The sequence below is a fragment of the Corythoichthys intestinalis genome, chromosome 19 (assembly GCF_030265065.1).
Source record: "Corythoichthys intestinalis isolate RoL2023-P3 chromosome 19, ASM3026506v1, whole genome shotgun sequence".
Lineage (NCBI taxonomy): Eukaryota > Metazoa > Chordata > Actinopteri > Syngnathiformes > Syngnathidae > Corythoichthys > Corythoichthys intestinalis.
This window is the reverse complement of record NC_080413.1, coordinates 23,812,690-23,833,994: the sequence shown is the minus strand read 5'-3', so window position 1 is coordinate 23,833,994 and position 21,305 is coordinate 23,812,690. Positions and strand designations below refer to the sequence as shown.

Genomic DNA, 21,305 nt, shown 5'->3' with positions numbered 1-21,305 from the left:
CAGGTTGTGAGTCTATCAGAAAGCAGTCAGCTCCTTCTTCACTTCAGAGTTGGTGGGGCATGCTGGGCTTCTAGTGCCAATCTCTGCAAGTGCCCTAGTTCCTGTGACTTTTGTGTTTGGTGTGGCTGTACTCACACTGACTGCAATATGGTGAATTCTGAGAATGTGTAAGTATGCCTCTTTTTCTAACTGCTGGCACAAAATTAATTTCTGATTGATTTCATCTGTATTTGTTTCGTTATGACAGACTGATACGGAGCCTGCTGGCTGTGTTGATAGCCCTCAGTCAAGCAAAGCCAAATACTAAGCTAAATCCAGCGCCAAGTGAGCTATGTTTTTATTTTTTTGTTTTGTCTCTTCAGGACTTAATCCCATAGTGTATTTTACTGCAGGTGGCTTGAAGACTGACTGCGTGGGTAACCTGATGAGGCTCTCGCTGGATAAAGCCCTGGCGATAGGGAACCAACTAGAAGTGGAGGCTATCAGTGAGTAGTTTGGTCTCAAACTGGCTGAGTCAATACTTGACAAAATGAAAATGGTGTTCCCTCTCCCACAGATGGCACCCAACACATTGTGCTAACACCTACCTTGGCTGCTCAGTGTGGCTACAGCATGGAGTCTGACCCCTGGGGTAACACCAGAATCTACACATCACTGATGGGCTGCCATGTGGACAACAAAGTATGTTTTATGAGGCTTTTTGCTAGCAGTGGCAGGAAATGCAAAGATGATGCCACTAGGTAGCGGTAATTGGCCTGACTAAACAAATTGTTCTTCAGTAGGTGACCTTTGTGCGGTTACTATTAAGGAGTTTAAAGTAATTTTTCAAATCCCGATTGTTAATGTTTTCCATAAATTGCACACAAAGCTTCAGTTTGGTTGAACTCAAAGCAAATCAATGAAATTGGCTTAGTCTGAACAAATCTGCAGCGATTGCAGTTAACCCCCCCCCCCCCCCCCCCCACACACACACACACATTTACCTGGTGTAGCTAAAGTTCTCTTTAAACTTTTTATGTGTGTAGGACGACTCTACCTTTACCGTTGGCCTAAGACTGCGAATGTACAGCACTAAACCATCAGATCTGGTCACCCATAATGTGATGAAGACTTGCAGCTACACCCGCTGGGCCACCAGAGAGATTCTTTGTGACAGAAACTACATGGAAGTAGGTGGCTTTTGTGCTTGTTCAAGTGTTGGCGCTCAAAAATTTAATATTTTCAATTTTAGGTGTCGGCCTACATGCCCCCACCAGTTCCAGATAAAGGCGATGAGAACTCGAAGAATGTTGTCCCTAGTGTAAGTTGATATGAAACTGAATGGCTGTTCACTTTTCTGTCATTAAAGAGAACTTCCTTTTCTAGACCCCTAGTGCAGAGTATGGCATCTGGAAGATGACTTTCTACACACCAGAGGCGGTCGTTTTGATGAAGAGTGAGGCTGAACGAGCTGGATGCCAAGCGATGACCACCGCTAACCGTATGGTTGTGAGAAGCCCCTACAATACAGCGAAAACCTATTCTGAGGATGTGAGCACTACACAAAACCATGCTTTTTCTTAAATGAAATTCAACTGCAGTAGCCTATAACTAATGCTCATGCTGCTTTAGGTGGCTGGTGTCCCAATGGAGATTCTCAAGGTTGGAGTCTACCACAAGTCACCTGAAGGTTTGACTGTAATGAACATGGCCGCTGCTTGCCCTACAGGTAAGACTGTTAATTGTGCAATTTTTTTTTTTTTCTTGGCTCAAAACTGATAAGGTCAATATTATCAGGTAGCTGATTGTATCTGCTCATTACTGTGTAAGAGATCATATGTTCTCTTAACCAGGCTATCTGATGATAGAACTCAGATGTAGTTATTCTACACGTTAATTTTTAATTCCCCAAATGTTTAGTTTAATGCTTTTTAAGGCCTGCATTTTGACAATCCATTTAATGACTCACGTAAATCCTGTACATTAGATTAAATGATTGCAGACCTAAAATTATTCCTACTCTACCATTCATGGACAGATTAAAATAAGATTTGGTAGGTAATCTAGGATGTATACAAATCCAGCCTCTGATCCAAATTTTTAGGGTTAATTGATGCCATTAATGGCTTGTTGCCTGTAGGTTCTGAGTTGACCAGCAGAGGGAGTTTTCTTTGGGCTGATGAGGTGTTTCGGAGCGAACTGGGTGGTCGTATTTCATTTTGAACTTGTTTTCTTTCCTGAGTGCTCAATTTGTTGTGGTGGTCTGTTGTATTTACAACAAGGCTAATGGCAAGCCCCCTCAGGGATCCTTTAAAAAAAAAAAAAAAGAGTGTCCTGTTTAGCTGCTTCACACGGAGAATGGAAATCTGAACGGTTTTAATGTATTGCGCATTCCTTCCAATAGGTGGGGTCCTTTTCACTGAAGACGTGATCTCTTGGCATGTCCCTCGCCGTGTCACGCCACTTCTGGACGGGACGGTAAAGATTCTAGAAATGTACATGGGCATTAATGGACAGCGCCTGGATCGTCGTCAGATGGCCACACGTGGCTACGCCTTGTCAGCAACAGACTTTCACATTGTTTTAGAGATCCCTGTGGGTTCTCCTGATGGCTACAACAAGGTTCGCTGTGGCCCACATCTAGTATGATGCATGTCCATCTACATGATTTATTTAAAATGGCTATACATAATTGCAGAGCCATGCCCCAGATTACCAGTACCACATGACCTACACAGTGGAGCCTATGCTTGAAGTGCTCTGGAGGTCTGAGAGAACTCAAGAAGATACCAGATACAAAATTCTGTTCCCCATCACCACACCTCTTATGCCCAGGCAACCCCAGGTTGTTGACTGTAAGTTACAAATTCCACCGCTGTAATAAATGATCTTTTTGAACATTTTCAGCTGGTAATGTGCAACCTTATCAACACTTACATTTCTTTATGGTTAACAGCAGCTTTCATTGTTACCCCTTTCAGATACCAATGCAGAGGAGAGGGTGTTCAACATCCACATAGGCACCTTTCTTGATGATGTTGAGTTGAAGAACATCACATTCTCCACCGGCACATTTACTTTGGAAGCATGCCACGCCAAGGGCTTCATTATACAAGAGCACAGAAATCCTGGTGGCATGAAGAGCTTCTCTTTAAATGTTCCATTTGCTGCTGCTGAAGTCCACAAACATGTAAGTAATTTTAACATCTCAACTCTTGTGTGATTTATAATAATCTCATCCATTTGCAGAATCCTGAGCCCCTGGTAACAACATACACCCTTCAACTAGTCTTTGGTTTCTTGGTCCATCCTGAAGCATCTCCTTTTGCTCACCCAGTAGAGTTGGTGGCATCTCTGCAAGATGTTGGTAAGCTATTTGGGCTTTTGAATGGTCACATTAGCAACATTTTAAAGTAACTTTTTGTCCTTTGTGAAGTTCTTCCCACCATTCAAGGCACTTGTGATCAGAATCACTTCTACGTCGAAGTGAAATTCGGAAGTCAAGGCAAAAATTTCCAGACTCTGGTTGGGTATCAGCCACTGACTCCTGAGCTAGCACAAGCCTTCAAATTGCAAGAGAATGACACCCACATAAACTTTGTTGTTCCCTTCACTGTTAAAGAAGTTGCCTTTGAGGTACCATGTGCCTCATCATAACGCATGCCAACTTGAAACTGCATTCTCTAAATTGTTCGTTTTTTTTCACAGCACATAACCTCTGATTCAATCAGAGCCAGACTTGATGTGATGCTGTGGGAGCCAAACAACAATTGGATGCTTGCTGATCTTTACTTGGCTTGCAACTTCCCTTTAAAGACTACTGGTAAGATTTTATTTCAACTTGACTTTCTAAGGTTGTAATAGAAATGATCCAATTGCTAATTTAAAAATGCATTCTGAAGGACATGGCAGTTGATATTAATCTGGTCAGAAAAATCGTAGATGGTGTCGTAAAGGCAGATCCACTTGATGACCTCATTCCCTTGTCCTCAGTGTGCCATCCAAATGGAACCATGAATGCATTAGCTGTCAAGGTGGAGTCTGTTCCCAACCTCACCCCCAAATGGCTAACACTCAAGGATAAGTCTTGTAAACCAGTCTTTAGTGATGACCGATTCGCCTACTTCTCCTTCAATGTTGATTCCTGTGGAACCTCTAGAACGGTAAGCTTTTATGTGAAAGACTGTTGTAATTTTTGGACTATAAGCCACCACCAAATTTGACACAAACGGCATTTGTTCAAAGGTGCAGCTGTCCTCACTGTGTTATGGGATATTTACCCTGAACAATATTAACTCTTAACTTTGACAGTGGCAAAATAAGTCTAAGAGTGAATTATTTTCTTAAAGAATCTTCATTTGCCAATCACTGCTCCCTTGGAGACAGTCAACACTTGTTTTCCAACATGCCTCATAGCATGCATTGCAGCACAACAGTTGTAAACGATCTTAATGTTCTGTGCAAATTTCTTCAGTTACTGTTCCAGTTTCATTAATTGCTGGATAATGTATTTGGTAACACTTTATTTGACAGTAGTGCCATAAGATAATTGTAATCGTGAGCATTAATGGATGCTTATGACGGGTGTCATCCAGCAAATTCTCACTTTTGAATGGATGTTAAAGATCTGAGTTGGACATAAACTGTGCATAATTTGCTGGCTATACTTGCTGACATCTGTCATGTCACAATTATGGAAGTCTTAGGACACCGCCGTCAAATGGTTGACTACTATTAACCCAAATAAGCTGCAGGATTCAAAATGAAGGGTGGAAAAGTAGCGGCTTAGTCCTAAACATATGGTAGTATTGGAGTGTGGCCTAATGCTTGTTTTCTCAGTTCCTGGAAAACTACATCATGTACCAAAATGAGATTGGCCTGTATTACAACAACAAAGCACCTTCCTATACATCACCTACTGATCCTGAATATAGGCAAGTCATCATTCTGATTACATTATGGCAGTCATTCGTGCCTCAGCCGCAATATTCTCTTGTAGGCAAACGGTATCCTGCTACTACAAAGTCAATGCCACTCAGACGCTTACATTTGGCTACAAGTCGCGCAGCACTTACCCCTCAGCAGAGATTGGATTGGGACAACTTGATGTACAAATGAGACTAGCTCATGGTAAGAATGCATAAAAATGTTGGCTAAAGAAACTGGTTAATTTGAGTTTATTCTTCAGATTCCTCCTATTACTACTTCTACAAAGTTGAAGATTACCCAGTAGTAAAACACCTCAGGGAACCTCTGTACTTTGAGGTAGAGCTGACTCGCTCCAACGATCCTTCCCTGGAGCTCATTTTGGAAAGCTGCTGGGCCACTGCTCATGAAGATGGAAATACACTGCCTAGTTGGGACCTTATTATTGACACGTGAGTTTTACTTGTTTTAAATTTTACTCTTCTACCAGTAGTTTAATGCACGCCCCCCTCCAGCTGCGAGAACAAAGATGACGCCTACGTGACGCTCTTCCACCCTGTTGTATCTGATGCCCGGGTCAACATCCCATCTCACTTCAAGCGCTTCTCTATTAAGATGTTCACATTTACAAAAGAGGATGAGATTCTGAAAGATGAGGTACACAATTTCATTAAACCTATACAGTGAAATTATCCTAACTGAATTCTGTATTTTAGATCTACATCCACTGCAACGCAATGGTATGTGACACAAATGGTGACTCGGAAGGCTTGTGCAGAGGTCAATGTCCACGTCGCAGTCATGGGATTACTGGATTTCATGGAAACAAAGGATTCAAAAGGGGTGAGTGTACGATTACAAATGTTTTGAGTCCGTCATGACAACATGGCTTATAAAATTTTCCAATTTTAGCACGAAGAAGCACCAACTCAACCCTGCAAAGGCGCATCTCATCTGGACCAATTCATCTCTTTAAATCTGAATAAAGATTCTTAAACTGAATTATTTTTGCAATGAGTCTTCAGTTGGAAACATTCCTGGTGCGTTGTAATTGTTTTTGGAATATTCTTTCCATTCAAATTAATACTTTGGATCGTTCACTTAACTTCTAGTATCAGGAGAAAGTTTCATTGGAACTGGCAAAATGAGGGATAAACTTGAAAGATGGTGAAATGTTCTGTAGACAAAATTCTTTTGCCTGGAAGTGCCAGGCAATTCTCCCTGTATTCTTCAAACTAGTCTGGGACCATCTCCTTATTTGCCTCTGAAGCCCAAAATCATCCATGCAATCATTAGTTTGCGTGACTTCTTGGCGAGCAACATCACTCTTGCGCGGCAGAAGTCTCAAAGATGGCGAACGGGAGCTGAGGAATGTGTTCCAATCCGCGGTAAATAGTTTTAAATGAGAACCCATCGAGTCGCTAAAACGGTCTGCCTCACGCTAGCCATGTTGAATAAACTTTAAAAGTGTGTGTGTGCCTGAGATGGGCACACATACTTTTAAACAATGAAGGGAATAGGTACAGTTCTCGCACACACCATATAATTGTTTGCATTCATCTAACTAGTTTAGGCAGACTACACTCCGTGCCCTTAAGGTGATTCACTTTACTGTTTATCGGCGCTCATGAGGGGGGAAAAGGAAAAATGGTGGTTTCTTGTAGGCACCGTCTGTTTGCAGTACTCGAACACACGTAATATCAGGGAATAGTATTTCTCATATTTACTGTAAGACTGCACTACTCTAACACACCTAATGTAAAATACACCATAGTTTAAAGAAATAGAATAGATACACAACGCCATCTTATCACAGAAGCCCAACGTGTGCGTCACGAGCAAGATAGACGCACCAACTCTGGCAATCAGTTCTCCCAACAAGGAAAGACTAGTGCGCTTTGTCCTAAAACAAGTAGCGCCAGCCCGGATAACAAAGTTGATAGCGGGCGCTTGTGACAAGACCAGCGTCGGTTGCTGTGGCAACCACGTCCCATCCACGCATGAACCTAAACCGGCCACAGTGAATGTCCCAAAAGCAATGCCCAGACACACCTTCGGCCCGGCCTCCTGCACCACGGACTTAAACACTGGACACTGAGAATACAGATTTGCTGCTCGGAAACATTTTCTATGTAGTCTTGTTTTGGATCCAGAATTGTCCCTCAGTCTATTTTTGCCTTGTTCTTTGACCATTGTCGACGAATAAATTGTCAACCTGCTGTCGGTGAGTCTTCAAACTTTTGGAACATGGAGTCAGTACAAAGGGTTAACACAGGAACGCGCGGAGTTTTGCTTCCTCCTGGTTTGGCTCGCGGGGACGGTAAACAACGGAGCACCATTTCTGTTCAGCTGCCGTTTCCGTGCAGCTTTGGCCGGGGGGAATAAATTCCAACAACAATTTAAGACTTCAAAGCATTCTCCATGGCAGTACAGGATTTCCTTCCAACCTTTTCACCAATTTGGTCTTAAGTGTAATCGGTTGATTGCAGTCAGGCACTTCATGACTTAGCAGAAACTTCATTTGTTGTCTGCTAGATTGGTTGTAACATAAACCAGGACTGGTGTGGAGACCTCTGATTTGAGATTACACATTTGGGGTGGGGTATAGTGTTTCCACTGAAAAATCAGAAATGGGCTTCAGCTAAATTTTGGATGGTGCACCTAACCCTGTCTATGATAAAACTAGTCTTCCAATCAATTTCATGTTCGGAACATTAAATGCATCATGCTTGTGGAAATATATCAGACTATCCACTCGGGTAGAATGTGAGGGTTTAAACCAGGGGTCTGTATTTGTGGCCCACTGGAGATGGTCTTAGTGGGTGTTGCTTGCACTCACCTAGACTTTTCTACAAAGTAGAAAAAGTACCGTATTTTTCAGACTACAAGTCACACCAGAGTAAGTCGCACCAGCCATAAAATGCCCAACGAAGAGAAGTCGCACCGGAGTATAAGTCGCATTTTTGGGGGAAATTTACTTGATAAAATCAAACACATAGAACAGATGTCATCTTGAAAGGCAATTTAATATAAAAATACAATAAAGAACATGCTGAATAAGTGTACAGCGCATGAACAACGAAATGCGAATATACTGTCCTCACCAGGACGCTATGGCTCGGTCCTGGCTATACAGCGAAATAAACTCCCAAATGACTATTCTGGATGTCCGTATAATTTGCTGAATCAATTTCGTCCTCGATACCACACGGGTTCGCATCAACGTAAATGATAATTTGGTGCCATTACAGCAATGACACAAACGGTTAGCATGCGTTCGCTAGCATTAGCACATCGTTCAAACAACCACACAACTGGCTCTAAGTGTCCAAATGCGGGCGGAAAACAGAAAAGATACACACGGGTGTTGCTGCTGTGGAGATATTTTACAAGCATAAAAAATAGACATAGGTTCGCAGCTGTCTTTCACGCTAACTCGCCCGCTCAAAGCTGCGTAGCTGTCCGTCTTCTGGCGTGTGAGCGCTCTTCACGTAAACAAATGCGAGTGCGCCCCCACGTGGGCGTGAAAGCACAAACTAAAAGCATGCATTTCAATATAAAAAGTCAATAATACAATTGAACACACATTGCCAATGGCAGAACGCAAACATGGCCAATAGCTATTAAGTTATTCAGATAACTGTAGCATAAAGAACATGCAAGTTTACCAAACCATCAGTGTTACTCCAAAATAACGTGAAATATAATGTATTAATAATTTCACACATAAGTCGCTCCTGAGTATAAGTCGCACCCCGGGCCAAACTGAAAAAAAACGACTCATAGTCCGAAAAATACAGTACATGTCTATATGAACACTATTTGAGAGTGAATTGTAGTGGTGACCAGAGATGGGTAGAGCCAAAAATTTTACTCCGGTAAGAGTAGTGTTAACCTCCGAAAACTACTGAAACGCAAAGAAAACTTTTGGCAGTTATTTCAAAAATACATACAAAACATGATTTTCATCCAAAATTGTATTCCCTCATTTCCTCACATACTAAATGCCAAATCTCAATTTTAACTACTTAAGAACATAGGATGTATATTAAAATTGAAGTTAAGGTAAACATTTTTTTAAGTAATAGATATAACATATAGCCTATTCAGAAAAATAAGTACAAATGACATATCATGCAGTGATATAGAATATATTTTGAAGATCACGCAAACATTGACTTTTTTAAATCATAAGGAAATGAATAAGTAGCCTAACATAAATTAACAAATATAAGTCCAAAGTGCACATTGAGCGCTAAGATGTTCTGAACCTCCCCATCAGAGCAAATAAAACTAAATATGATAAATAAGCCTCCTCAACTCTTTCCTTGCTCTTAAAGATTTTCTAATTTTTCTGTTGCATTGCCCTTTTTGTCACATCAACAACACATCAAAACAAACTTTTTTTGCTGTTCAAGAAAAAATGCACATTTGAACCAATCAGAGCTGACCATCTCTGTTGATCACATGTCAGTATGTCAGCCAATTGAACAGATAAATGAGTCCATGCGTTTTGCTTTGCTGCATGCATTTGCACATTGATGTGACTCATCATCATCAGACTCATAACTGCAGCAGCTGGGGAAACCTCCATGCCATCTGTGGAATAAAATAATATCGGTGGAAACGGATTATGCTACACAAGCACTTTATTATGCTTGTTGTAAACACTTGTGTATGTAAATCTGATGAGGGTAGATTGTTTTCTTCTTGGAGATTAAATGCATGTGCGGCATCTTAGCATTTTTTTTTTTTTTTTTTTGATAGCGTTTTGACAGTTACTGTCATATTTTTGGAATCAAAGCACCGTATACCGGAACAACGTTCCTGCCCTGAATCTTATACCAGAACTGCGTTCCTGACCGTTCTGGCCCACTTTCACCCCTGGTTGAGAGACTCCACCACAATATACTGATGGTAAACTATGATAACTGCTTGAATTCCTTGATATCAATTAATTGTGAATGCCGATTTGTTTGTATTTTGCGGATTCACTGAAGAGGCAGGTAGCGATGGACGCGTCACAATATGCATTTGCTGTTGTGCAGAAGTGGCTACACTATGCCCCAGACTGCGTTGGTGGCAAAGTTCTCAGTGAAGCTCGTCAGACTGATAAGGCTTAAGTTTGAACTTTACTGAGTGTTAATGTTTATTGTGATTCAATTAAAATTTGAAATCTAGCAGTGATTTTTTCATTAAATTACTTTTTTTTTTTTTATCATTCATGTATATTTTATTAGTTAGCCTAGCTTTTTCTTCTGTCTGTAAATAAACCCGGACCTCTAAATATGGGCATAAATGAAAGCATTTATAGCATCATGGTTGAAAATGAAGGGAAAACATAACATTAATTCAGCATTGTTCCAATATTATATTCGAAATGACGTTCAGGTTTTGTAAGGATTTCAACGTTGGAACAACATTCAGGGTGCAAAAGTGATGACAAATCAATGTCAGGTGTCAACGTCGATTCAACGATACAAGATTGAGCAGAATGTTGATTCGGCATCATTTCAACGTTTGATATCAGGGTTACTATGTGCGTCTGGCAGTGACCCAGTCCCCTCCCTGTTATGTCTTTAGTAATGACTTGTTATTCTTGGGCATTGCAAAATTCTCTGCATATAGTTACACTCACTTGAGGCTCAGATGCCCCTGTACACAGCCAAAAAAAAAAAACTTCCTGAAACTGACTGCATTGGTCAACATCTCCACAGTAGCTTTTTAAAGACTTTTGTACCAGGCGTCACTGGAATTGCACTTCAATTATCAAGGTTAACCCTTCAAACACTGCTGAGAATTTATGCTAGTTCATAGATAAAATAAGCCCAAGCTAAATGATAAGGGCAGCAGGTCTGAGAACCCTGGGTATGTTCATTTTCCATGAATTGTTTAAAAAGGTGCTGTAGAGTTTCACTTTTGCACACAACTGCCACTTCCAACCTAAAACGTAACTTGTTTTAAGCTCATGTATGCATGGCACGCATGAACATAAAGGAGCATTTGGCCCATCAAATCAGCACCAGAAACAAAAACCGTAAACTCCTTCACTTTTAGTAACAAGTCTTAAGTGGGTTAGAAGTTTTAACAGAGGCTCAGTGAAACTGCGCTGCTGCCGTGGGAACTCGCCCAGAACACTATTGAAGTGAATAAAAGGCTTTTTGGGGCAGTCTGTTAAAATGTCAGGGCACTGTATCCTCATCAGGGCATTGGTGGAGCATGCAGAGTATTAAAGTATTTAAAAAATTAAAAGTGACAGAATTTTAAAGAGTTTACCAACTAAAATTCCTGGATGGGGGAATTCTTAGTTCATACTTGGACAATTTACAAAGTACACAAATTAAAGAGTGAACAGAATCATTAGCACTTGAGCATAGCAGGGAAAAGTGCCTTGCTCAAGGGCACCTCAGCCAAAAACCAAACTGGCATTGCTTTCCTGAAGTGATATCTTGTTATTCACACCCAAATGGCTACAGTACAATGTATTATCAATTCTGAAAAGGTATTTTTGTATTGTCACAGTCAAAATGTCCAATATTACACAAATCTAACAGTCTTTGTCATGTTTAAAAGCAACTTTTATTTCAGTTGAGGTGAATGCATCCAGAGGAGACTTGTGTAAGGTCTTTAACATTTGAAGTGGCTCTCTTTTGAACTAAGACGTGGAAGAAAATTCCAAAATTAGAAAACTTGCTTTACAAAACGAACATCTTGGCTCACCTTTCATCCTGTTGTCTTGGCTGTAACATAGCCTTTTCTTACAAACTTCACTCAGACGATTCTGGTGGTCACAGATTTCTACATCGCAGTGGACGTAGAGCTGCAATGACAGACAAGTCTTAGTGTGAGCAATTCTGCAATTCAGGGGTTAGAGAATAAAATACCTGCTTATTCAAGTTGTCCTTGTCTTGCGCAAAAGCAAACATTTGGACCTCAAACCGTTTTACATGGGATGGATATGCCACTCTGTCATCCTTCAACACGGAATGAAATCTCACCTGGTTTGGGTCCACTGGATTTGGACAGCTGTAATGCAAAAGCCGTTTTTAACAGTGACATCCATCAATTATATTAGTACTGTACAACACAAACTACCAGTTTATATATACCCATTTATGATCAGATTCCATCTTGGCTTAGATGTTCTCTCCTTGTCAATTGTGGCCCAGCAGCTTTCCAGCTCCAGTGACACTCTGGGGTTGGTTGATCTCATGAGTGCTACCTCAAAATACAGTGGATGTTGCAGGTACTTTGAGACTGGGTAGTCAGCGGTGCCATAAAATGAAGTGTAGGAATCATCTATAAACAAAGCGAGTGATTAAGTCAAGCAAACAAGATATTTATAGATAACAAGTTTAGACACTGTTGAGCAATAAGGCAAATGCCCATCAAGCCATTTATGGTACTCTAGTGTAAATCACCGATTAGTACACAAGAATTCTTATAAACTCCAAATGGTGCAATAAAATATGTCACGAGTTTGGGAACAAGTCAGGTGTACATGCTCAAGAATGTTTGACCTTGGTGGATTTCTGCTCTCCGTGTTATTCCAGTTAAATGTCTTGTGTACACAAAGTTTAACGTGACCGCAGGAACATTAAGAAAAGGACACAATGAAATGTAGCATTAGCTTGCCAAATGCATTGTAGGTTTGACCATTCCCTCCATAAATACTCAGAGGGCAATAGCATTTTAGACAGTGCGAGCACATCTTCTATACTAGTGGTTACATCAAGGGCGTAGGTTTGGTCTCAATAATATAACCTGCATGTACACTTTTTGCTGCGGCCAGGACATTAATAAGACCAAAGATTGAGAAAGGTAGTCCTGACCCCTGTTCACCCACAAATTTGAACTTTATAGACTAAATGATAAATGTAAAATCAATGTATTGACTTATATTTTCACGTGTATTGGTTCAGGTGATACACAGTTCCAAAGTAATGATACATTTTGAAAAACAACATGTCTGGATTTTATTAGCAAATTAAAATAGCAATATTTGAACATTATATTCACACAATACAAACTTGTTAATAATCTGAACTATACAGGAATGCAAAAAATAAACGTCTTAAGACTGCTCAACTGTCTAAAGTTAAATATAAAAATTGAGCCTTCCTTCAGGTAAAACACTACTGCTTTTGTCCACAAGGGCAGCTTAAAAAAACATCGATTATGATTAATGTGTATTATCTAAAATGTCCACATAGGCTGCAAATGACAATTTTAAATAATTCATCAGCCAATCAAACATGCGTTTGAATGGGGGTGGGGTAGACCAGCACATTCACCAAGTGAAAAGGTCATTGCATAGACTTCATAATGTATTGACTTGACACATTCGCCATTTTCGCCTGAGTCATGCCTCCGCATCATTTATTAGCAGTCGTTCACATGCAGCGATATAATGCCGGATTTAGGTTGAAAAAAGTACTAAATATGTACTGCATACAAACAGGATTGTCTTAGAAGGGATTTGTTCAAAGATTCAAGGTAATTATATATTTCGTACCATGCATGCATTTTGAAACGTGAAAAAAAAAAAAAAAAAAAAAAAAAGAAATTAGCCACTATAGCATTGGCATTATACTTTACAATATTTACGTAAAATGCTACCGCACGGTTTTGCGGCATTTAACAATCGAGCCTTACGTCCCATCTAGAAAGAATTCAGGGGTTTAAGCATTTATTCACAAGAACTGGAAAAAAACTCAGTTTCAATATGGCAACCGCAAATTTCCTCACTGACTAGCATCATAGTTCGCAATATTTACGTAAAAGAAATGCTACCGGCACTTTTTTTGTTGCTTTTAACCAAGAAGAGATTTACGTCCATATCTATAATTCAGGGATTTGAGCATTTATTCTCAAGAATAAACGAAAAAAGCTTTGTTGTGGACTTGTGCCACAGTGTACTTAAAAGACACATTCGACATTTACGTAAAAAAAAATACTGCATGTTTTTTCTGCTTTTACCCAATAATAGTTTTTTCATCCATATCTATAAAGAATTCATGGATTTAATGTTTTATTCACAAGAATTTAACAGAAAAAGCTCAGTTTCCACCGTCAGCTTTGACGGAGATAGGCCCCCCTATGAATGCATTATGAAGTCTATGGTCATTATAAGTCTGAACATGATCAAAATAATTGACTTAACTGTATGGTCAATTCTATCCTTACGACATACGGAAATTATCTAAATTACCTATATAACGTCATTAGGCAATTATGGTTGCTTAAAAGTTTGTGGGGACAATTTGAGCACCCTGAAAAGTTGGTAGAGTTATGTCCCAATGCAAACCTACATCCTTGTGTTACATACCCATTGAAAGCCTCAGTACCACTTGCAGTTGGCCTCTCCCATTTTCAGCATATGGATCATTCCTGCGAGCTCTGGAGTGGAAGGTCACGGAGCGACTCGTGTTGACAACATAGTGACATGAAACCCTTAAACTTAAGGGGCGACAAAGAAATAAGTGATTGTCAGATTTTTATGACTCGTGTATAGAATACATCCGTTTTATTACTTAATGTTGCAATTTTTTTAATGGTCAATTTGGCAAGCTATAACCCATCATGTACTATGCAAGGTTACAGTGAAGGTTCTCTTAAGTCATCTTTATGTGCATGGGGGTTCAAATAAATTCAAGTCCTGTAACTCACTCAAATTCTGGTTCATCAGTCCCATTTCTTTGATGTTGAAATTCTGGTGATAAGGCGATTTCATTTTCATACAGCATTACATTAGAAACAAACTGGAAGGGGGGGGGGGATCAGAAATAAGTTAGCTCAGTGTTTTGTAGTAAAGGTCAGTCAGGTCAGGACGTTACCTTCCTGGTGGTCCCGCAGGTGCTGCCAGTAAAGACAAAATAGGCATAACGGTCGTTGCTGTATACCGGACCACACTTTGGGTCGAGGAGAGTCAGCTGACTAGGTTTCATGCTGGGGACAGACTCCAGTTTGACTGCAAAAGCAGTCATGGTTCCATTGGGAAAACATTCTGAAAGAACAATGAATGTCAGTTTACAAGAGACTTACTCAAAAAGTGAATATTTAGAGTTAATACAAGTTTATTCCTTCATGATCTACTTAAACTTGCTATACACACACACACACACAAAAACCCTCGATTATTTTGCCCCGAGTTTACCTGCCATTCATAACAAACCTGTGAGTTTTGTGTAAAAGAGACAAGTCAGAGTGAAGTCATTGAGATTGCGCTTGGTGTCTGGATTTAACAATGTGATGTCAAGTCTGCCTCGGATAGATGACCCTTCAATAGCCTAAGAAGGGAAATTGGGAAGATAAGGTTCAAAAGAAGATTCTAGAATAAGCTTGAAATTTTGGAGAATTGTTTAGAGATGCCCTTTTCTGTTCTCAGTGAACAAGGCATGTGGTAAAGTGTTGCGTGAAAACATGATAAACAAAGGTGGGTAGAGTGGACAAAATTCAAGAGAGGGTGTTACTTTAAAAGAATACTAGTAATTCTCAAGTACTCACCCAAAAAAATACTCAATTACAAGAATTATTTGGTGAAAATACTCAGCTAATAAGTAACTGCTTACATTGTTTGATCATTTTTGGTATTTTTTTCTCAGCACATATTTATGATACTGTACATTAACCCGTTATATAACCACATTAAGCCAAACAAATTTTTTAATTGAATTCCGCCGAGGGGGAAAAAATTGAAAGTTATTTTGTCCAAAGAGCATGATTGCCTTCTAGTGGAAGAAAGTTCCTTCATAGTTAACTATTATGAAGTTAAAATGATCATATCTCCCGTTTTCCATGGTTAAACAGCGTTAATAAAACTAAAGGGTGGAAATCCACACTTTCAAGTCATGTTGAAGGCACCGCTCCATGTCAAATACATTTTTCACAGTGCTTCAAAGACTCCACATGATTGAACAGGCTGGCGTAATCATAGAACGGCGAGCTTGCATCTGATTGGTATATTGGAATTATGTGATTATTGTTGCGTCTCATTGGTGAAATTGGTATAGCTACTCTTGGCATCGCTTGCAAAAATAAATCCAATGTGTAGAAGAGGGGGAAAAACTTAACTTCATTAGCCCAAAATAGCGGAGTAAGTAGCGTTATTTTCCTTCACAAATCTAAAGTAAAAAGTATGGCTTGGTAAAACTACTCTGTGAAGTACATTTTTTCCCAAAAAGTTAGTAAAGTAAATGTAACCGAGTACATGTAACACGTTACTACCCACCTCTGGTAACCAACTCCACAAATGTTCATAGTGTAAATTACTTAGATTTAAAAGGTACATTACATGCCTCATAGACAGTGTCAGGGGATGAAAACGGCACCACTATACTGAAGTGCGTTTTGTTACTGCTGAAGCCGTACTCCTCAGCCAGAGCCTGGGACAAACTGCGCTTTCCCACACGAGTTTGGAAGTTGTTGCCTTGTGATCCGTATTGCACAAGAATGTAAAAGTTCCTGTTGTCACAGCCGCCGGTAGCTGAAGGTATGGGTTCAGTCGGGTCTTCAAATAGAACTGCTGTAGATTTAAACATGCCTTCAAGTTACCAAGTTGAAAAATAGGACATTTGCCATTTTTAGATGAGGAATGGAAAACAAGGATTCTGTATTGTACTCAGGACTATAGCACAACCTTTTTTTTATCATGAATGAATACATTTCAAAAGGTGAAATGCCACTTATACCTACCATATTTTCCGCACTTTAAGGTGCATCGGAGTATAAGGCACACCGTCTGCTTTTGAGAAAATTGAAGGCTTTTAGGTGCGCCTTATAGTGCGGAAAATACTATACTCTTGTATTTTTTTTTTTTTTTTTAATAATCGATCAAAGGCTCTTTGATAGAAATGTGGCAAACATTGTAATTAAATGATTTACACTTGTTATTTTCCTCAAAACAGTTGCCATGTTTAGGCCCTACTCACCAACGCCAGCCAATTTAGCTTCCAGTTTAGTAGTGTGACAAAATGGCGTAAACTTGGGCAGGACCCCGAAGCCAAAAGTCATTTGTAGCGAGTAGAGTGTAAACGCTGGTCCTTTCTGGTGAGAAAAATTACAATTCATAAAACGCATCACGTATATTCCATAGTACGAGAAAAAGTCTGACCGTCTGTTGGACGGCCCGGTCCGTGAAGGGAACTTTAAGAGAGATGTACTTCAAACCGCTGCTCTGAGAGTAGCGCTCCTGCACATTGAAGCCTCGCTCATTACAGTCATCCACCGACACCACCCCGTCAATGAAGGTAATGTTGAGTAAAACTACATCCGATGCAAAAGGCCCAATGGCTATTTTGAACACTTTCTCCTCTGGAACAGTGTCTGAATTGGAACATAGTAAAAATTAATGTATTGCTATTTAGATTGTCAAAACAATCATGAGACTCACCATCTTGCACTTTAAAATGGTGAGGCTCTGGTGGTGTCATGATGGGAAAAAGCACTTTGTAGCTCGTGTCCTCATTGGTGGCATCTTCAAGCCACAGCAATTCAAGCATAGGTTCAATCATATAACTCACCAAATATTCATTATCCCGGACTTGACTCTGGGGGAACGTCAACAGTTAGCCTTACTCTCAAAAGACCAAGGGATTTTTTTTCCATGTCAGACCGTGAAAAAGCCGCCTGGTGCCCCAATGGGAATATGAAGCACGATGTACATGTCATCAACTGTCATATTGATATGTCGTGCCACCATCTTGGCGCTGTCCAATCTCTTTCCATCCACTCCCATGTGCACCTCTAGGAGTCTGAACTGACCAGAGGAAATGAGCGGGTCGATGCGTGTGGGCAGGAACCAGCTGATCATGTTCTGTGTGAAGTAAACGCTTCCTAGAACAGAGGGAACACAGGAAATGACTGAATTGTCTGGTATTAAAAGTACGCGTCCATTATTGGGCTTTCTTTCAAGGGACTCCCCTTGTCTTATTATCAAACTTGAAAATAGTGTCTTTTTTGTAGAACAAACAAATAATGCTATTGCACTTTACAAGAATATGCAGGGAACTGCATTCCTCCGCCTAACCTGCTTTTTGACCAGTGAGCTGACGGAACAATGACAATACGAAATCCACTCGTTGGTCGAGGAGGTACTGTCGCTTAACGCAGTACTTCTCAAATAGTGGGTTGTGCCCCCTCATTGGTGCTCTCATTTTCAGAGTGTGTTTGAACCAAACAAGAGCACACAGCAGAGATATGAAGAGCTGTGCACCGTTTTCGGGCCAGGCTCACACAGCTAACCCACAGTCTTTGGTTCTCACGTGTCTGCCCGAGAAGCGCCATGTTCGGCTTGGGAGGGTCACGACAATCGCCCTCACCTCCCCCCCCGGTTGCCAAGAATGCACAGTTTGGCTTTGACTTAATACAGTGGGACATGAGGAAAGACTTAAGTGTCAAAATATGTAGCAGATAGCGGGAAGCCAAATCGATTAAAACTTTATAGATATATCAGACCTCAATCTCATTAGCCGCTTGACTGTTTAACGAAAACGTGCCAAATATTGCCAACATTTGTCCTTTGTCAGCGTTACATTAGTTAACAGAGCATTGTAAAATAACCCCAAACCATTGCAAAAGAGCTGATACTGCCTGCAGCAAAATTTTCCTTTTGTCCAATGACAGTCAAGCTGTCCTCATGAGTTAATGTTGCAAATTTCAGTTTAAAATGGTCAAAAAATGTACATTGAGTGTATTTTTACAGTTTGGATGCTACTTTTTAATTCAGACAACTATGCGTTTGAAGACTTCCGTTACAAAACAGTTAAGTTATACATTAAAGTTGATACATCTTACTTTATCCTACAATAGGAAAAAGGGACAATGTTAGGCAGAGGTACTTATGATTTTATAGACAATAGAATAAATTTGATAGAATTTTATAGACAAATGATACCATTTACAGTGGTGGCAGAGAGCTGAGGGGATTGCGAAACATTACGTCTGGGGGCGTAAGAACAGAAGCACTGTGCTAACAGAAGACAACATGAGATAAGAGATTTGAGTGAAGCAAGAGTAAAAGTTAAATATAATGTTTTCTTGTTCTATGTGTGCTCCATTTTCACTCATGTGTGTTCTGTCAAATTCATACTTAAGTGATCATTTGTGAAATGAGCACACCTAATATATATATATCCTTTTAAAATTTGGCAACAGATATAATTCTATCATATTTTGTATTCAAATGCATTGCTGATTATTGCTTTTCCTATGTGCTTATATGTACCCAATTCAGTTTTGAATAAATTATACACCGAGTTGGCTACCCGATAATAATCATAACAGACAAGTGCATTTCCAAAGTATTTTTTATACATTGTTGCCATTTCATTACCTTCCAGTTGTGGACAAGCAGCTGCTACGTCAATCTGGCTTTTGAACCACTTATTTTCAAAGATGGCAGCGGCTTGCAGTACAGTCATGGGCACTCCTGCTACCTGCAGATGTAAGAGGGGAGAGGTTTTAAGGCTTTTCAACCAATTAGTAAACCCAACACAGGCAATGCCATTTACGATTAATGTCTTATTTCAGTAAATTACTCAATCACTTAAATTCTGCTAGTCACCTGAAGCTTTCCCCAAATTTCAGGTCCAAAATAACTAGAAAATTAGGTAAATTCCACCCCAGTTGATATTTGATCCACAATAGCCACTTAAGCTTCCATTTAGAAAAAAAAAAAAAAAAAAAATGCGCCTCTAATGCATTAAGCTGCATTGCCTACATGTTGTATATATGTCTCAGATGCAGTCTTGCCACTTCGCAGAACAAGCCTCGAGGCAGTATTGGCGACCCCGTAGCCGGCTATGTGGGCCTCCTGCAGTGTCATCTTTTTCTCCTCAGGTGTGAAGAACACCAGCGATGAGATTGTGAATCTGGAGTTGATAAGCTTCTGCAAAAAAGTGAAACAGCAAGACATTTTAACAACCATTCCTGGAGAGGTTCATCCGACCGCGGGCTAGTCTGACCTCCTTGGCAATGTTGCGTCGTGGCAGGGTGTAATCATGTGGAACGGTCCTTTTCACGGACACCTGGAAATGAGGTCACCGTATGAGTGAGCATCCATCTTTACTTTTGCCCTCTGAAGTGACACAATGTGCCAGCCTTGATGGTCACGTGCAGCCCAGATTCAACCCGCTCCCCTTTAAAAGTTGTGTTGCATTCACTTGCCTCCATGTAGTTGCGGTCACAGATAATCTCCCTGGAGACCTGCGCGATATAGTTGCAGGTTTCAGCCACTTGGTACACATCATCTTGAGCCATGGACTTTGAATGGAGCCTCAGGTTTAACACGATTGTGCGGTCAGTCCGCTAAAATACAAAATTAAATTAGCGCAACTATGCATATACACACACGTCGGCTGGAGAATTTTATTGTGCGTACGACATTTCGAACAAAACAGTTGTAAAGGGAGGCGTAGATCGCGATGGTTCCTTGTTTGTGCACCATACTGAAACCACATCGTTTTGCCAAACTTCGTGTAAGTTTAACAGCAGAGTTACCTGAAACAGACAATTTGTCAGTAATTTTCTTCAAATTTGAGTAAATTTTGATCATTTAAGAAATTCGAGAATTCACTTTACATGGGTTTTAATACAAAAATCTCAAGAATTGACCAAGAACTTACCAACAACAGCAGAAACTTCAAGAAATTGCCCAGGGAGTGGGCGAACATCCACTCGCAGGATATTTCCCAAACATTCTGCTTCAATATCTAGGATATATGCATCATTTAAGAACATAAATATTATCAATTTCTCCCCCCCAAAAAGTTATAGAATTAAACCTTACGCGGGGAGGGTGTCTTCTGGGCATTCACATTTCCTAATAACCAAAGAAGAAAAAGCCACCTGGAAAAGACAGAATCACTCTTAACAATTGAAGACCAACAAGGAAGAAACAGGAACACTACTAACCCGAATCCGAATGCAGTACCCATGGCACAAACCGGCAGAACAGATGACCGCAGTGTGCTGTTCCTGCAGTTTACAAGGAAGTTTGTGCGGGACTCCAGGCTTTTAGACAGAAAGAGGAAGTAGCTGCTGCAAAATTACAATTGCACACAGCTGAATCGCATCAGAGCCTGATGGGCCCAGTAGCACCAGAGCCTGATTGGACAACTGACTTATTTTACCGGCCTTTTAATATGATAAGCCATAGTAGGTATGAATAATGATTTGGGCCTTTCTTGACACAAGATTAAAACTGATTACTGTAATTGCATTATAAATTGTGAAAGTTATATCATTATTGATTTTTTTTTTAATTTTTTAAAGTTTTTTTTATTTTATATATATTTTTAGGTTCTGTAGAAGATAGTCGTCAATAGTCAAATGTAAATTTTATGAGTAGTTTGAAAAGAACATAAAATATGCAATAGGTGTTTTTTGAAGTGTTTTCTAAA

The 21,305-nt window shown here is 40.0% G+C and overlaps 2 protein-coding genes across 3 annotated transcripts; one reads left to right on the top strand and one right to left on the bottom strand.

Annotated features, from left to right (window-relative positions):
- Window positions 1–5,907, top strand: LOC130907710 (uncharacterized). The gene is made up of 21 exons (XM_057823102.1): window positions 1–167; window positions 248–324; window positions 393–485; window positions 557–681; window positions 1,026–1,169; window positions 1,232–1,300; window positions 1,366–1,530; window positions 1,612–1,708; window positions 2,384–2,601; window positions 2,678–2,834; window positions 2,961–3,169; window positions 3,229–3,346; window positions 3,416–3,615; window positions 3,688–3,802; window positions 3,973–4,142; window positions 4,819–4,913; window positions 4,979–5,109; window positions 5,168–5,357; window positions 5,421–5,562; window positions 5,622–5,748; window positions 5,818–5,907. Exons 1-21 carry the CDS (start codon window positions 148–150, stop codon window positions 5,889–5,891), a joined length of 2,736 nt encoding a protein of 911 aa, XP_057679085.1. The 5' UTR covers window positions 1–147; the 3' UTR covers window positions 5,892–5,907.
- Window positions 5,908–11,461: 5,554 nt separating this feature from the next.
- LOC130907748 (uncharacterized) lies at window positions 11,462–20,924 on the bottom strand. 2 transcript variants are annotated; one of them, XM_057823164.1, is made up of 21 exons: window positions 20,818–20,924; window positions 20,693–20,751; window positions 20,529–20,615; window positions 20,285–20,403; window positions 20,071–20,211; window positions 19,869–19,931; window positions 19,625–19,792; window positions 19,238–19,340; window positions 17,519–17,739; window positions 17,297–17,453; window positions 17,018–17,229; window positions 16,836–16,950; window positions 16,203–16,429; window positions 15,080–15,194; window positions 14,742–14,911; window positions 14,575–14,666; window positions 14,234–14,364; window positions 12,015–12,204; window positions 11,790–11,931; window positions 11,626–11,725; window positions 11,462–11,560 (listed from the first exon to the last, which is right to left on the bottom strand). In XM_057823164.1, the coding sequence occupies exons 1-21, from the start codon at window positions 20,838–20,840 to the stop codon at window positions 11,490–11,492; spliced, it is 2,706 nt and encodes a 901-aa protein (XP_057679147.1). In that variant the 5' UTR covers window positions 20,841–20,924; the 3' UTR covers window positions 11,462–11,489. The 2 variants fall into 2 exon arrangements, with proteins under 2 accessions (XP_057679147.1, XP_057679148.1); XM_057823165.1 differs by having other exon boundaries at window positions 16,203–16,426.
- Between the last annotated feature and the right edge of the window lie 381 nt (window positions 20,925–21,305).

What these genes read in the sequence shown, in the direction of transcription:
- LOC130907748 (XM_057823164.1), bottom strand. Translation starts at nt 20,840, where the DNA reads ATGGGTACTGCATTCGGATTCGG. An exon ending in CCCCTGACACTGTCTATGAG is followed by an intron (nt 15,195 to 16,202) that starts GCATGTAATGTA and finishes TTCCCTTCTTAG; the next exon opens with GCTATTGAAGGGTCATCTAT. An exon ending in TGGAATCTGATCATAAATGG is followed by an intron (nt 11,932 to 12,014) that starts GTATATATAAAC and finishes TTTGCATTACAG; the next exon opens with CTGTCCAAATCCAGTGGACC.
- LOC130907710 (XM_057823102.1), top strand. Translation starts at nt 148, where the DNA reads ATGGTGAATTCTGAGAATGT. An exon ending in GGCCGCTGCTTGCCCTACAG is followed by an intron (nt 1,709 to 2,383) that starts GTAAGACTGTTA and finishes TCCTTCCAATAG; the next exon opens with GTGGGGTCCTTTTCACTGAA. An exon ending in TGGGACCTTATTATTGACAC is followed by an intron (nt 5,358 to 5,420) that starts GTGAGTTTTACT and finishes GCCCCCCTCCAG; the next exon opens with CTGCGAGAACAAAGATGACG.